Below are 18,027 nucleotides of genomic sequence, written 5' to 3'. Positions count from 1 at the left end.
CTGCACAGTTTCTATCCTGTGGTACCTGTGAACACCTCCCTCTGAGTCAACACTTGTGGGAGAACTCTTTCAACTCAGTTGTGTGTTCAGCTGTTACATGGGAGATTCTAAATTCTAGCAATTCACACAGATCACAGTTATCAACTTCTTTGACATTTCTAATCTATTTACTATACAAATATTTATCCAGTTAAGGCTGACAATGTTCTCCGGTTTTTATAGCTACCTCCGTCCATCAATGTTGCAACACTTACTCCGTCGACTGGTGTTTGATGTACCAATATTAAATGAATATGCCAGGATGCCACTGAAGGTTAGTTTATATATTATCTCTGTTTTTGATGAATGTATTGGTGGCGATGTTGGTGTTGACAACTTCTGGATCTGATTGTTTCAACATCATTCAGATATTTGTTTACAGAAAACCTCTGTAATGGACTGTTAATAAACCCTATAAATTCACTCTGTAAAGATTTGCTCTTTTTTTTGTTACTTATATGCCAGACGTGGGGAAATGCAGGTTTTGAGCATGCGGTGATAATTTTTTTGACTTTGCCGTTGAAGCTCCCTGCCAGGAGCACAAAGAGAACCTGTCAGAATTTCAGGCTTTGTTGTGCATGACTTACCAACCATTAGTTCCTTTAAAAGCATAAACAGCAAAGCTCCCTACCTAGGAGCACAAAGGCAGCCTAATTAATTATCTGTATATGTGAAAACAGGTTTGTGCAGTAATTTAAATTTTTATATGCTGGGTAGGTGTAATGTTATCACTTTCATGGAAATCGCTCCATTTGTGATGCGTGCTATATAATTCTGCTTGACTGCCCCCCCAAGATACCATGAAACTGTAGAAAAGCAGAACTAGAATTACTTGTTATTAACTACAAGGAAACTAGTTGGATTTTAATTAATCATCTTGTCAACAACAAAAAAGCAGCTTACTGATCTCAGTTTAACTTTGGGTTCTCATACCTGTGGAAAAATGATTTCTTTGCATATGTTTTAAAGCAGTCTTCTCAAAAAGGGGTACATGAATCCCTGAGGGTTTTCCAAGAGGTCTGCAATGCAGGGCCGGCTCTTACAGGTGGATGTGCTCCTGCCATCATGTTCCAAATCTGCCACCATGCTCCTGCTCTCTCTGGGCTCCTCCTTTATCTGTGCTTTGCTTTCCCCATGCTCTTGCTTTCTGCTGTGCTTCTCCAGTGCTCCTGATGACCCCCCTGCTTCACTAGTGCTTTCCTATATACAACTATAGCTTCTTGCTGTTACCTGAATAATGTCAGATGGCTCTTCATTTTGGCAACTAATGATTTTCTTATGTTTATTTCACTCTAGTTGCTCACAAATCACTATGATAGATGTTGGAAATACTACTGTCTTCCATCAGGATGGGCTAATTATGGTGTGACCTCTGAGGAAGAACTCCATCTAACACGTAAACTCTTCTGGGGAATCTTTGAGTCGGTGTCACAGAAGGTATACTGGGAAGGGCCTAGACCTAGCATAATATGAAAGGTTGAAATGTCATATATTTTTGGAGGTTAGAGTAGAAATGTTTGTACTTGTCAAGATGAAGTATGCTGTGCCAAACATATTTGTGTTGGGGAACAAAATACTTCACCCCACCCCACCTCCCCCAAGTGCTGATGGTCAGTCAGGAACTTGAGTTGATTGCCCTGGACTTACACGGATTTATTTAGGGCTATCCTATCAAGTGTAGGGCCTGCTCAGGAGCACAGTCCTTTAAATCAGAACACTCCAGCACCCCCAACCTCCATCTCTGGCACCGCTGGCTCTGCTCACCGACAACCCTCCCACCACCACCACACATCTTTCCTCTGGGGGTTGGAGGAGATGCACTGGTTTGGGAGCTCAACTTGAAAATGGATCAAAGAAAATATTTAAAATTATTAAAAACACCCCCCTTCATTGAGCTGAAGTCAGACCTCAAAGAACATGCCTTCAACTCATGACATGAAAGAGGGCATAGTTTCTCTGGAATTGAGCCTTGCCTCTATGCTTTCCTCCTCACCTCATTGATGGATTCATACTGTAGTCAGGCGAGCAGATTTCCACTGCAGCCAACGTAGGAGTGTAGTTTTAAATGCACTCGGCACCACTGACCACAAGATCTGGGCCATTGTCATCAGTTTTGTTTTTAACTTCTCCACCCACCTCCCAGAACGCTGTTTGCTCTCATCCTCTCTTGCAATGCTTGCCTTTTCGCACCTCACTCAAGTGGTCATACTTTCAACAGAGTTGCAGGAAACTGATCAACAGAAAGGATCTTCACATATTTTACTTTTCCTAATTTGAGTGCTAAAGCCTTAATCACTGTCCCAGCTGGGATCAGGTCATTCAGTAGACTGTGACTTGAATTTAAGCCAAATGGGTCAGTTATTCGCCATGATAAACTTTCTAAGGCAATCTTTTCTACAAATTATGTACTCAAGGCAAGCAAGGACTTGGAAAATATTATAGCTCCATAGCTATTTTTATTGTGAAAGTTTCTCTACTTAAGGCTAGTTACCATATGTGTTTTGTTTAAGACTCAACAATACTGGAAACTCATTGGACAGTACAGTTTTTCATGGATGTTGTGACTTACATGGCTCGTAAAACACTTCCCTTTGAATTACGAGGATGTATTATATCCACCTGCTTGGTTGGATATAAAAGATTCTACAACACACTTTGAAGAAAACAAAAAGGAGTTATCCCCACTGTCCTGGCCGATACTTATCCTTCAATCAACATCATAAAAAAAAACACATTATCCAGTCATTATCACATTTCTGTTTTTGGGAGTTTGCTGAGCGCAAGTTAGCTGCTGTGTTTACTACTTTACAACAGTTATCATATTTCAAAAAGTACTCTGTGGGCTGTAAAGCGCTTTGAGATGTTCAATTGAATTGAAAAGTGTTATATAAGTGCAAGTCTTTCTTTATTTTTTGCTTATAGTTGAGGATTTTATTGTATTACTAAACATAGCGTTTATGGCGAAATTTATATATATATATATATATATAATAAGATTACGTATGTTTTGCAGAAATACGATGTTGACTTATTCAAGGCCGTCATGCAGTGTCTTTGTGCTATAGCTGGTGCACTACCACCAGATTATGTTGATGCCAGCTATTCCTCCAAGGTCGAGAAAAAAGCTTCGGTGGATGCAGAAGGCAACTTTGACCCTAAACCTGTAGACACGATGAAGTATGAATTGTTTTAACTTTTTTGTCAGCTCAATTTCAGACTTTGGTGAACTGTTTGTATTTCTAATTCCTGAAATTTAATCTGTGTTTTGAATCACATAAAAATAGGTATCTTAGTTATTAAAAGAGAACAATGCTGTGCTCTCATTACTTGTTTCAGATAATTTTCTTGCAGTTGGCAGCCTTTTGAAGTTTTCTCGTTGATTTTCTCACTAAAAAGAAATATGTTCCATATGCATATGTGTTGCATCCATCATTGAATGGTTGTTATGGTGGAAGTGCAGACTGTTGTCCTTTATGGGCATGGATCCATTTCCAACGTCAGTATGTCAAGACAATCAGTGCTGGCACTGAAAATTGCTAATCATCATTCCCACATTAAGAGCTACCTAACAGCGACATGCTTCAAAATGTGACCTTCACTTTTGTGGGGGATTTAACAGAGCACATATATAGGGCACCACTAACCATCAGATAAAAAGGCCCTGTCTCCCAAAAAGCAGGGAAAGAATAAATGATTTTTCTCAAGCATCATAAAAGCCGCTCTGGCTTTCTGGGGATTCTGAAACCTATGTCAGGCAAATAAAGTATAATTTTCCACTCTGTACAGAGCAGCTCATTAAATTTGGTGCTTTAACTTATATAACATAATGCAGTGATGATCATCATTATGATTCGTCATAGACTTTTCCATTCCTACACACGTAATTTTGTTATTCATGCATGTACTACATATTGTGAAATGTGAACTTCAAAACCTTCAGATACAAGTTAACCAATGATTTGGAAGCATCACACATATATCCTAAAAGACATGTCCATTTCATTAGAACCATTTAAACAGCTCGTTCACTAGTATTCAATAAACACAAATGCTGTTGATTTTTGCTGAGGCATTAATTTTACGAAGTCATAAACTGATGGTGAAATGAACTAAAAGACAAAAATAAAATATTGGGCTCAGATTTTTACTTTTATGGTTACGTTTTTGGCAGAAAGTTTTGTTATTCCATGCGGTCAACAAACTGTTGCACATTAGTAAACAGTGAAGCTTGTGAAGGTTTATTTCAGAAAGTTACTGTAGCATGCAATGCATGATGGCATCTTCATAAATGTTCAGCTTAATTTTACATTTAATTTTGTTGATGTATGCTGCACAGTACCGCAAATGTCAGTCTGTCAAGAGCTTTTCGAAAGAAAATGCCAAGTATTATAGGGTTAGAATTGAAATGAGTGTTCTAGTTTATACTGCATAATCAAATCTTTCTTTTTGCAGTTCATTGAAAGTATGGCTTTTTATGTTAAATTAATAACATTCAATGTTAATTATCAATCCACAAGAGAATCACAAATTTAACAATAAGAACAAGCCGCCACATATGTGTGTAATCAGATAAAAATGGATGTAGAATCATGAGAGATATCAAAAAGGGTGGCTGGGAGCTTTGTCAAAGAAGTGGTTTTAAGAAGGATCTTAAAGATGGAGAGATGAGGGGTCTTAGGAAAAGTTTTCCAGAGCATGAGGCCTACCTAACTGAAGGCACAATTGCCAATGAAGAGGTGAAGAAGGGGATGAACTTGAGGACAAGGTTGAAAGAAAAGAGAGTTCTGGACAGGTTGTAGGGATGGTAGAGGTTACAAAGATGTGACATGGCAAGGTTGCGAAGGGATTTAAGCACAAGGATGAGAATTTTAAATTGGATGCACTAGGGGATCTTGCAGCCAGGCTAGATCAGCATGTACAGGAGACAAAGTAAGTGAGACTTGGAGTTGTGAGAAAGACATGCATGGATCCATGTTCAAAGACTTTGAAGAAGAAACATGTTAGAGATGTGTTAGTAGGTTACAAGGACATGGAAATCAAAGATGAGTTTTTTGAAGCGGGGTAGGTGGGATGATTGTGGGTTTAAAAGTATTAAGTTTATTATCTAACATGGTGGCCAGTGTAATCATTGTTGTAATGTAGGAAAATGTGGAAGCTAGTTTGTACACAGTAAGGTTCCACTTATAGCAATGTCATCGTAACCAAATAATCTGTTTTAGTGATATCAGTTGATGGATTAATGTTAGCCAGGTGTTTCTGTGGAGCATGGGGAGATGGTGGCATAATAGTAATGTCACTGGACTAGTAATCCAGAGGGCTAAACCAATTCTCTGGGTTCAAATCCCATCACAGCAGCTGGTGGAATTAAAATTCATTTAATAAATCTGAAATATAAAGCTAGTCTCAGTGATGGTGACCGTGAAGCGATTATCAATGTCCTTATCTGGTCTGGCCTACATGTGACTCCAGACCCACAGCAATGTGGTTGACATGGCCTCACAAGCCACTGAATTCAAGGGTAATTAGGGATGGGCAACAAATGCTGGCCTTGTTAATGACAGCAAAGAAGCTCCAGGGTAATACAGGAGTAGTGGATATTTTGGCAGAGGAGGCCCAATGGTGTTTACCCAAGGCACTCAGTACTTGCTTGAGACTCGGCATCAGGAAGGGAAGGGTGCCCTGCTGAGAGACAGCCCCTGCCCTTGCTGCCAAATCCCATTCCGCAACCCAGTCCCAAGAAAGCATTCCCACCATTAATTGCATCTGGCGTGGGTCACTCTTCAGGCTGAATTTTTTGCCTGTCGGGCGGGCGGGGGGCTGATCCCCGCCAGAGAAGCAGGCCCCCGCCACCATTTTAAGTGGGTGGGCCAATTAAGGCTATGCGCTACCTATGCGGGCGGGGGGATTCCCCAAATGCGAGAGTGCGCTCTCTTGCGCATGCGCACGAAAGAGCGCACATCTCCCTGAGGCAAAGTGCTGCCTCAGGGAGATCGCTGAAAGGTTTTCAAACTTTAAAAATAGAAAAATAAAAAAAATCATTAACATGTACACCTCGTGACAATGTCACATGAGATGGGGCATGTTAATAAATTGCACAAAAACTTTAATAAACCTTTTTAAAACCGACATAAAACCTCATCCCGCCGGTGGATGAGGTTTCATGTTTTATTAGAAGCCCACCAGTGCTCCCAGCCTGCCCACCAGCCTTAAGGTTGGACGGGCAGGTCCTTTACTTGTTTTAATTATCCTGTCAATGGCCTCAATTGACCATTGACAGGTCGGCGAGTGGACAGCTGATCGCGCTGTGCCCCCGCCTTCCTGAAGATTTAAATGGGGCGGGATGACGTCAGGGATTCCCCCAGCGTCATCCCGCGTCATTTTCACAAGCGGGCCCTGCCTCCTTCTCGCCAACAGAAAACTTCGATCTTGGACCAACGCTAGCTGTCATTCTGACAGCAGCCACCATTTCCACAGTGGCGTTGCTGAGCAAAAGAACTGCCAGCCTCTGATTGGCTGGCAGCTCCAGGCAGACGGAACTGAGATCCTGATCCCAGTGAAAGGCCCGCTTCTGGTTTGTCAGTTGCCTGATCGACTCGTGATTCGGCGGGTCTTCCCCAAAGGAGGCAACATGGATCTCTCACCAGCTCTCCAACTATCAAGTGAGACCCCTGTTACCTCCAGAAGATTGAACCACTTAAGCTTAAGGGAGCGAAGAAGTGGACCATGCTAGGGGAACTGGTCAGGGTGGAAAGAGTAAATTTTTTACTGACAAATCAAAGGTGGACAAATCAAAAATAGAGTGGTTGAATAGGTCAACATCAGTGAAAGTACCATGTTGAATGGAAGACCAATGATGTATAGGAAACTTGCAACATTCTCTTCCAGAGATAAACGCAAAAGGAAAATGATTGTGAAAGGATCTGTTATATAGGTGGTGAGGAATACAAGGAACTGGTCAGAGTTGGCTTTGTCTGTGATTGAGAACATGGGAGATAGCAAAGTCAGGATTTGGCTGACAGTGTAGAGAAGAGTTATGTGGAAGGAGAGGACCAGTAGATATTTCAAAATTCCATTTGAGAGTCAAATTGGTGATATGTGATGACTTTTACAGTGTCATAATTCCTGAAAAACTGGACTCTATTATCAACAAGTATGCAGAGTACACACATGACAAGTGGGCTTTTGAGAAGGTAAGATATTTCTTCTACTTTCAACTTCTTCATTTCAGTACTGTCTTTTACTGTACTAAACATCTTCAAGCAGATTTTTGTACCTTAAAATCTTGAACCTGTACAGAGTTCTATATTGTGTTATTTCAGATCTCCAGCTTTTATTATGTTAAATGTGTTGTTTTGTTAATTGTAATCAAACCACTGGAGAACATTCATAATTTTTCTGCTAATCTTGTAAATGGTGTTATGATTCAAGCTTTCTTCCAACACTTTCAACGTGTATACAACAAAAATATAATTAAGATCAAAGCTCCTTTGAACTAAAGTTTGCTCCTTTATGCCTGCCTTCTATAAGATACATGCCAAGGGACTAACAATTAGCCTTTATTTTTGGTGTACAGCATCAATGAACATGTAGGATGCCTGCCATGCTCTCGTGACTACTCCAACAGGCAGTAATTAGCAAATTGTCATACTGTTATTTTCACTCTAAACTGTTAAAATGTATTTACAAAGAATGCACTTACGCAGAAGCAGTAAGACACAATACGTTTCTGTAAGTGCATATACTCAATAAAGATAAAACCAGAGGAAGAGGTTAAAATATCTTCAGAACATGTTTTAAACTGTCTGAAAGTGGGCAAGATCTTCGGTTGAAACAACATTTCATAAACAACCTGATAATGTTTTGAAATGGATGAGGTGATATTCCTGACTACCATAAGACTCCAAAGCCCAAATTTTTGTTCCCAAGTCAGGAGTGCAGGGATGGGAAAATTCCCGACTCCATAAACCCAACTCAGGGGAAAGTGCCCTGATGGTCTGATTTTTGTACTGGTGGGGGAAGGGGGGCATTAATAGGAATCTGCCCCACCATCCCCAGAAAGAGTTTGGAGGCAACTACAAGGACAACTGAGTGCCAAGACAAGCTGTTTAATAGGCCTGTCTGAATGCTCTAGGACAATAAAGACAGTACAACAAGAAACCGCCTTCTAGCTCTCACCCCCACATCCCCTCACCCCTACACTCCCATGCCCCATCCATGCCAACTAATGCCACCTCATCACCCACCCACCACCAACCCCCACCCCCCCACATTGGGCCCTCGTACATTCCATGCCAACCTATATCCCTCTACCCACTCCCATGGCACCTTATACCCTCCATGCCACTTCTACCTACCTCATGGCTCTTTATAATCCCTAGGCAAACTTTGTGCCAACGCAAGCCAATCCATGCCCCCCTCATCCCCATAACCCTATATCGCTCTTAGTCAATCTAGTGCCAACTCATGGTAACCCATGCCCCCAATCATCACCTTTTCCCCTCCCACCCTCCATGCCAGCTCACCAAGAATCCACCATTGACAGATCTCAGGAGCCATGGTGAGATGCAGCAAAATAAATTCTAACTATCTATTACAAACTTCACAATATGTAAAAACAAACACTCATTGATAAAAGCCCATTCAATACATTTAATCCCTTCAGCCATTTAATCCCTTATAAAAACAAATATCTGCTTCAAGTACTTAAATTACTCATAAAAGCAAACATTGGTATTCGTAGCCCCACATCAAAGGCAGCTAATCGCTTTATAATCACTTGGAGCTGTCAATTAAACTGAACTTCTGGGCCCCCCCAATGTGATAATGGTAGGTTGTGGAAGCAGTAAAGCAGCACTAATCTTATAATGATAACCCTCAGGCTTATGTCAACAAACATCTCTGGAAATTATAAGCACCTATAGCTGATAGTCACATCAGGCTTTTTTCATAATTTATAGGGAAGAAGATTTAAATGTCTTTACAGCTTGACAGTTCCACAGAGCTTATCCACTTTTTACACACATTCATATCTACTCTTAACAATCCTGAAGGGCTACCTGATCTCTCCCAAAGGTAACTGACCTCTCCAAAGAGCTCTGTTCGTTTTAGATCTATCCCCCAAATGTCTAAAACCCACTAATTGTGTTTCAGAAACATTGATGACCAAAATTATTGTCTCTGTTTGACTGCAGCTGCACTTCTAAATGTGCAGCTCCCTCGGTGATCTGCAGATGTGTGAAATACCTCCCCACATCCCCCACCCCCCTAAAAAAAAAATCATGGGCTCAAGGTCTGGAGGTGGAACTTTGAGATTCGAGGCTCTGGCGCTGTTTTGGCTAAGGTGTGGAGCGTTCTGACTTTACAAAGATTCAGGCCTGAGTATCAGTTAAAGAAACTGACACAGGTTTGGAAACTAAACTTGAACTAGAAACATTTAGTTCTAAACGAAAATGGAATAGGCATAGCAGTGGTTTTCTGCCAGAATAAAAATTCATAGCACAAGCATTATTCTTGGCATGTTAGACATCTTCCTCTCAAAAAACATTCTTTAACAGTCACTTACTATGGATTGCCAAATCAAATTTTGGTTGTGCATAGAACATTAAAAGTAGTTAGTGAGGAAAAAACCTGTGCCAGTTTTTAATATGCACAATTCAGTTGTAATATTGGGTTTGCCATATATTGCAGTCAAATAGTGAACTTAACATGTATCATTGGGAAGAATACAATGGTTTGTTGCTGGGATCTGTTGGATCCCTATGCCTGGAGCTGGTTTTCCCAGTGGAGAAGGGAAACAAGAGTAGCATCCAGTTTTTGTATCAGAAATCCACCTCCAGAGGGAACTTGACTGAGTATCAAATTTTTCTGAGATTTAAACCCTTAATTAGGATGGAGATGGATCCAGCTATTTGGGGCAGGAATGGAGACGGGTTTCAGACATCCTAGGCAGCTGCATGTCATAAGATAGAGAGTTTGTACAAAAGCTTGCCACTGCCCAACAGGGACCCAAGATGGCACAGGGGAGCCAGAGTCTGGCACCCATAAGGGAGAGGAGGGAGGGAGGTCCTTTTCCTGGAGGGTAGCAGTAAGAGGCCACCTCGTCATGCAGCAGGGGCACCTCTTCTTCAGCGTCATCTCCCTCTGCCTGAGTATATTGCAGGGCACCGTGTGACTGCTCCGCACTAGATGGATCTAGTGCCCTGTGAGCCCACAGTGCTCCATCAGTTGTGAATCTGATGTGTCGACAGCAATTATAAAAAGGGCATCTATCACCAGGGTGATGCACTGATGTGCAGCCACCTATGAGATGCCACAGTGGTTCACACTGATGAGAGCACAGATATCTGTGACCACTAACCTAGAGAGTCACAATCTCTTTTAGTACTAGTTCTCAGTTATCTACAGATCTGCTCATCTCTACCATTCGACCCTGTTTTCAGGGTAGTGTCTCCTTCATAGCCCTTAACCCTCTCTCAGGTCTCCGAATCCCAGGCTTGCCCTTCCTGTGCAGGCTGTTGCTCCTCACCTCCAGTGACTTTGTTTTCTGAGGGTGCAGCACCTATTTCCAGCTATTCCAGTCCTGGTGCTCAGGCAGAGTCATGCCCACATGATGTCAGGAGGTTAAGGATCCCTAGACTGGCAAAGTTCTTGATTCTGGCTCCTCTCCTGACTTATAATGAAACTGTTACTACAAAGGGATAAAAAAAAATGATTTACCTTTTAAAACTCTTCCTGCATCCGTGATTGGAAAAATTGATTCTAGTTATTAATTTACAATGTAGCTTCTGTAAAGAGAAATTTTATAATAACAGGTCTTGACTGCCATACTTTTTGACTGCTGTAATAATTAGGAGGAGTTTAAATCTTTCTGCTCAGCAGAAGCCTGACGCCGTCCAGGACAAAGCAGCCTTGGTTGGCACCACACCCACAAACATTCACACCCTCCACCACAGACACACAGTGGCAGCAGTGTGTACCATCTACAAAATGCACTGCAGGAATTCACCAAGGCTTCTTAGACAACACCTTTTCAAACCCATGACCACTACCATCTTGCAGGACAAGGGCAGCATATAGATGGGAACACTGCCACTTGGAAGTTCCCCTCCAAGTCACTCACCATCCTGATTTGGAAATATATCGCTGTTCCTTCACTATCACTGGGCCAAAATCCTGGAACTCCCTTCCTAACACTGTGGGTGTACCTACACCACATGGACTGGAGTGATTCAAGAAGGCAGCTCACCACCACCTTCTCAAGGGCAACTAGAGATGAGCAATAAATGCCGGACCATCCAGCGAAGCCCACGTCCCATGAATGAATTTTAAAAAAAGAAATGGAGTGGGAGAATTAAAATGGAGCAACTCCATGTCTCATGCATCTCCTATTCCACACTTTAATGCAACTAGTTTTCTGATAGACAAATCTCTGGCAGTCTTCTGCTGAGGCCTCATATGCATATTGGCATCCCATAGTGCAGATCCTGGGACTTCCTCCATAACAGCACTGCAGTGGTGCGAGAAGGTGGCTCATCACCACCCTTTCAAGGGAAAAATAGGGATGGGCAATAAATGCTGGCTTGCCTGTGATGCTCACATCCTACAAATGAAAAAAAAGATATCACCCCAGTGGCAATTTAAACTGCTCCTGAGCCAGCACTAGGAAAGCCAGTGAGGCCATGAAGGTAAGTGAAAAACTTTTCCTAATGGGACTTCGAGGAGCCAGAGTGCTTCTTGAGGTCTCACAACAAAAGACAGAACTCTGCTGCCTTGGACTCACCGACTCACCACCTCCCACCCACCTCCCCCATACACTCGAGATTCTCCAAACAAGCCTCTCTTGAGACATTTCTTACTGCCTATGGTCTTGCCTCAAACTTCATTCCCAGTTTTAAGTCACTGCCCAAATCAGGTGAGCAGCAGATCAGCCATTAAAATGAGACCCAGCAACTGAAATCTGGCGGTCTCTGGCTCACGTTCACAAGCAGAAATGCTACCTGCATTCACTGGTGCCCCAGCACATGTTAAAAATTGGCCATATCGTGTTCGTGTGGATTTGAGGATTTATACGGAGGCAATTAAGGGAATGTTGTCCAGGGTTAAAAGTGCTCATAACTAGTATAATGTGCTGTGGTAATCAAGCATGTCAGTTGAAAATGCAAAGGAAGTTGTATTTCTGTATAAATAAATCTTAAACTCTACAGTGAGTTATAAAGCACAATGTAAATTGCAGTCTATTTTTCATTGCAGATACAAAATAACTGGAGTTATGGTGAAACTATTGATGAAGAAGCCCAGACTCATCCGTGGTTAAGACCATACAAGACATTCTCTGAAAAGGCATGAGCATTACTGTATTCAGAGTCTGAGTTTGATAACATAAAATGCATCATTTATATACCACAGCTAATGCTGTGTACTAGATTTAATTTTTTGAAAAGAATTATAGGCTATAGCTTTTAACAATTAACATGGATGCTTTCAGGACAGAGAAATCTATAGATGGCCGATCAAAGAGTCCCTAAAAGCAATGATTGCCTGGGAATGGACGGTTGAAAAAGCAGGTGAGATGGCGGAAAAGAGTGAGAAGGGGGAGAAGAAAACCCGCAAGATTTCGCACTCCGCCCAGGTATGTGGAAATTTCAGTAACCTGTTAGTCTAATGTGTTCAACTAAAATGGTCTCCATTCAATATCAGAAGTGGCTGAATGAAAATAGAATTTGCATCACAGGAACATTTCAACCTCACAGCCCAGTGTCACTGTTCATGCTTCACACTAACCCTCCCAGCTTACTTTGCCTTACCCTATCAATATATCCTTTTAATTCTTTTTGTCTCATGCTTCCCTTCGACTATTCTATGTGGTAATAAGCAAAGAAGTTCCTCCTGGATCCTGGAAGTTAATAATAAATGTAATATATTTATGGCTCCAACTTTTGGGCTCACCATAAGTGGAAGCGTTTTTCTATATCTGTACCCCATCAAAGGGGATGCTTGGCGTAGTGGATAATGTCACTGGACTAGGAATCCAGAGGCCCAGTTTCAAATGCCAGCATGGTGGAATTTACATTAAATTAATAAATCTAGAATTAAAAGCTAGTCTCAGTAATGGTGACCTTGAAACTATCATGTATTGTTGTAAAAACCGATTTGGTTCAGTTTAGGGAAGGGAAATCTGCTGTCTTTACCCAGCCTGACCTACATGTGATCCCAGACCCATAGCAATGTGGTTGACTCTTAAATGTCCTCCGAAACAGCCTAGCAAGCCATTCTGTTGCATCAAGCTGCTACGAAGTCTGAAATGATTGAAACCGGACAGACAGCCCGGCATTTACCTCGGCGCTGGAAACAACAGTAACAAACCCAGCCCTGTCAACCCTACAGGGCCCTCCTCACTAACATCTGGGGGTTTGTGCCAAAATTGGGCAAGCTGTCCAACAGACTAGTCAAGCAACAGCCTGACATCATCATATTCACCAGTCATAGCTTACAGACTATATCCTAGACACCGCCATCACCACCTTTGATTATGTCTTGTCCCACCGACAGGACAGACCCAATAGAGGTGGTGGCACAGTGGTATATAGTTGGAAGGAAGTGCTCAACGTTGACTCTGGACCCTATGAAGCCTCATGGAATCAAGTCAAACATGGGCAAAGCAGCCTCCTGCTGATTACCATCTATTGCCCCCGCCTTTACTGATGCATCAGTAATACTCTGTGTTGAATACTACTTTGAAGAAGCACTGCGGGTGAGGAGGGCACAGAATGTACTGTGGGAGGAGCACTTCAAGGCCCATCACCAATATTGGCTCAGTATCACCACTACTGACTGGGCTGACTGAACCCTAAAGGACTTAGCTTTAGAGTGGGTTTGAGGAAGCCAACAAGAAGAAAAAACCTATTGGCCTCGTTCTCACCAATCTACCTGTTGCAGATGCATCTGTCCATGACAGTATTGGTAGTAACCACCACACAGTCCTTGTGGAGACAAAGTCCCGCCTTCCTATTGAGGATACCCTCCATCATGTGTAGCACTACCACTGTGCTAAATGGAATAGATTTCAAACAGATATAGCAACTGAAAACTGGGCATCCGTGAGGCATTGTGGGCCATCGGCAACAGCATTGTATTCAATCACAATCTGTAACCTCATGGCCCGACAGAGCCCCCACTCTACCATATTTTTACTATAATTTCATAATATTGTCATTGATTTGTTTGACAATATATTTTTTCCTTTCTTAATTTCTGTTTCAGGCAGTCTACGATCCGAGTCATGGATACAATCCACAGCCCCCTGAGCTGCTGCACATGACATTGTCTCGTGAATTGCAGGTAGAGAGCCTGGCTGGTTTCTGCTTAAACAATTTCCAGCTCTGCAGAATAAAATTTACTATTTCCATGTGATTTCACATTTGCTTGGAAGTTGGCATTTTCACTGGTCACAATTTATGCAAAATTGCATTATTTTGGCTGTAAATAGTGCGTTACAATTACAAGGTAAAGATGGAAACTCTTAGGTTATCGCAATACATCAAATCACTTGTCCTTTTGATTGCTGTTTTACTGGATTTGGGTGTTTAGACAGTGTGATAATTATCCATAAATCTTTATAGTGTAAACATGATTGCAATTGCAAATACTAATCAAAAGGGCAATATTTTCCTTTGGTCACTAATATTAGCCAAAAAAAACAGCTCAGTAGCGTTAAATGAGCTAGTAGTTGTCTGCCCATGTTTAGCACTTACAGATAGCCACAATTTAATCATGGGTTCAAGGATGTTTAGTGATGAGTTTTTTAAAACATTCACTGGTATTTGTGTTGAAGTTTAGGCATAAGAATTACATGGTAGAGTGGGTGGGATGTAAAAACTGAGTACTGACCTCCAAGGCAGACCTGGAAGTAGGCAGATGGGTAAGAGATAAGAAGAACTTTGAACCGGTATGGGCTCTTTCGCAGGCGTTGTGGGCTCGCTTCTCCAGAAAATACCTGTAAGAGTGTGTTCATTAACAATTCCAATTAAACTTACAACATGCCTCCAACCTGTTATCAGCTCAGTGCGTGCCAGCCTGGATGCTGTGCTCACATGACACATGCTCATCCTGCAAACCATCCAAGCTATAATTAGAGCATTAGTTGAAGTGCACAGTGACAACATCAAAGACAGCTGTTGCATCATACTTGTCTTTGAGGAGCAGACCAACTCACTTCCCTCCTGCATTCGCAAGCATGCCCTGTAGCACATTGGCCCATGATTGGTCTTACAGAGGCGATACTCACCCTGGCTGACCTCATTAGGTCATTGAGCCTTTTCTGGCATTGGGACCAGGTCCTGCTGACCAAGCTGACACTGTTGACCACCTCAGCTACTTCCTCCCACGCTGCTCATGTGTGGCTCGGCTTCCTCCGCTTGCCTGGGGTTAGCATCAGCTGTTCATGTCGGTCTGAGACTGCATACAGGAAGGGTCTGAGTGAGTCTTCGCATAATCAAGGGGCTGGTTGGCCCTTCTAGCCCACCTCTTCCCTCGCTGCAATGGTGCTGACATTTCTGTATGGAAACATGTAACAACTGTACTGCTCCTCCATGCAGAGAAGTGGGAAACTCTTCTCTATGAAGAGTGCCAAGGTTGGGAAACAAGAACTCCACATTAAACCCTCTCACCTTACAGGCCTGCAAACTGCATAAGTACAAGATTTCCAGAGAGGCTTCACACGATCCCATGCCAGGGGACCCTTCAAAGGACTGGCCATGACCTTGTACCAAGTCATGTCCTAAGACCCCAGAGACAGGACATCCTGCCCTCCAGCACTCATTGGGCGGGATGGAGGCCTGAAACCCACCTTCCTACTTAGAGGCCCAACCCACATATGAGCAGGCTCAGAAGTCGAAACGCTGCTGACCTCTGGGTGCAGAGCCCGCCCTTGGCCTGCCGAAGTATTATTCAACCCTATGTGTTTATATTCCTTTATGTTGGATTATTTCGATTAGACCTACTAATATAACATAGGTCCTGAAACTTAGAAAACATTCTCCAGGTCTTCTGATAACAGCTCTGGCCTTGTATGGCTCAGGTTTCAATCTGTTTACCATTCACTAAAGCCCTTTCAAAAGTAAAAATGTCCCCTTTGTAACACGTATTGTGCAAAATTATCTATTTAAATCTGATAATTTAGTGATTTGTAGCCATTTTTAAAAGTTTAAAAAGGCCTTGTTTTAAACAAAGACAAACCTATGACCCAAACTTACTTAAAGCATTAGACAAATTGAGACTTTCTATCTGTACCCTAAACACATGCTCTTGTATTTTGTAGTCAATGGCAGAGCAACTTGCAGAAAATTACCACAACACTTGGGGTCGTAAGAAAAAGCTGGAGTTACAAGCCAAAGGTTAGATTACATTATCAATCATGTTCCATGGTCTATTGAAATAACTTTCCATGTGTTTTATGCCTTGTCTTGTCACCATAACTTTATTTAATTAATTCTGCCTTCATTGTTAAAAATAAACTTTCTTCCTTCAGTTTCATCATGCTTTTGTGCTTTTTATTTTCAGGCATTCAGTCATTGTCCTGATGACATTAGCTGGCACAGACAAGGAGCTAAAGGAACATAAGAGCAGGAGTAGGCCATTTGGCCCTTCGAGCCTCAACTCCACTTTTTGTGTCTGCCCCCCATAACCTTTGACTCCCTTGTCTATCAAAAATCTATTTAACTCAGGCTTGAATAAGTTCAGTGACCCAGCCTCCACTGCTTTCTGGGGAAGAGAATTCCATAGACTAACCACCTTCTCAGAGAAAGAAATTCTCCTCATCTCAGTCTTACAAGGGAGACCTCTTCATAAACTGTGTACCCTGGTCCTGGTCTCCCACAGAAGTGGAAACATCCTCCTGGTGTCCACCCTAACCATTCTCCTCAGGATCCTATATGTTTCAATAAAATCACATCACATTCTTCTAAATTCTAATGGGCCCAATCTTTCTTCATAGGATAAACCTTTCATCCCAGGGCTGAGTTGAGTCAAGTCGAAACCATGTGTAGGTTGTCATGAACTCCCCACTTGTTCCATAAGTGGAGGGGATGAGCTGAAATGTGATTGTGGCCATGAGTCTCAGCTGATAGAACATCAACCTATCCATTAAGACCTGTTGCAGGATGCATCTGTTTCTCTACTCAGCATATCAGGAGGCCTTCGAAAGGATAGCCAAATTAGGCATCCCATTATAAGCTTTTCACATCATACAAAAGTAGTGGTGGTAGGATCATGCTATGTACTATCTTCCACAGCAGGATAGACAACCAGCCTCCAGATGGGAAGTACAAAAGGGATGATTGATTCTTCAGATGCATAGCAGCGTGTAACGCAGTATTTAAACAGTGTGATAATGGAGTAATGGTTCCTTCACCGTCGGTGGGGTCAAAATGCTGGAACTCCCTCCCGAACAGCTCCATGGGTGCACCTTCACCACATGGACTGCAGTGGTTCAAGAAAGCAGCTCACCACCACTGTCTCAGTGCAAATAGGGATGGGCAATAAATGCTGACCTAGTTAGCAACGCCCACATCCTATAAACATTTTTTTTTAATGCTAATGCCACTGGACTAGTAATCCAGAGGCCCAGGCTAATGCGCTGGGGACATGGGTTGAAATCCCACTATGACAAGTGGTGGAATTTAAAATTCAAATTAATAAAAATTTGAAATTGAATGCTAGTTTCAGTGATAGTGACCATGAAGCTATCATTGATTGTTGTTGAAACCCATCTGGTTCACTAGTGTCCTTGAGGGAAGGAAATCTGCCACCCTTACCCAGCCTGGCCTACATGTGACTCCAGACATGCAGCAGTGTGGTTAACTCTTAGCTACCCTCTGAAATGGCCTATAAAGCCACTCAGGTCAAAGGGTAGTTGTTGCAACAAATGCTGGCTTTGTTGGCGACATCACATCCCATGAAAGAATAAAGGCAGCTGTAAATTTATCTACATCT

At 42.2% G+C, this 18,027-nt stretch overlaps 1 protein-coding gene across 1 annotated transcript in view; it reads left to right on the top strand.

Moving 5' to 3' along the window:
* LOC121272536 (ryanodine receptor 1-like) overlaps positions 1-18,027 on the top strand; it is a 467,552-nt gene that overhangs the window by 255,045 nt on the left and 194,480 nt on the right. Inside the window, exons 49-56 of the mRNA XM_041179156.1 lie at positions 223-313; positions 1,336-1,476; positions 3,053-3,216; positions 7,151-7,229; positions 12,289-12,378; positions 12,524-12,667; positions 14,299-14,376; positions 16,355-16,430. Coding sequence (XP_041035090.1) covers positions 223-313; positions 1,336-1,476; positions 3,053-3,216; positions 7,151-7,229; positions 12,289-12,378; positions 12,524-12,667; positions 14,299-14,376; positions 16,355-16,430 — 863 coding nt within the window. The remainder of the gene's footprint in view (positions 1-222; positions 314-1,335; positions 1,477-3,052; positions 3,217-7,150; positions 7,230-12,288; positions 12,379-12,523; positions 12,668-14,298; positions 14,377-16,354; positions 16,431-18,027) is intronic.

This window comes from Carcharodon carcharias, chromosome 34 (assembly GCF_017639515.1).
Source record: "Carcharodon carcharias isolate sCarCar2 chromosome 34, sCarCar2.pri, whole genome shotgun sequence".
Lineage (NCBI taxonomy): Eukaryota > Metazoa > Chordata > Chondrichthyes > Lamniformes > Lamnidae > Carcharodon > Carcharodon carcharias.
This window is presented reverse-complemented; position numbering and strand designations above follow the sequence as displayed.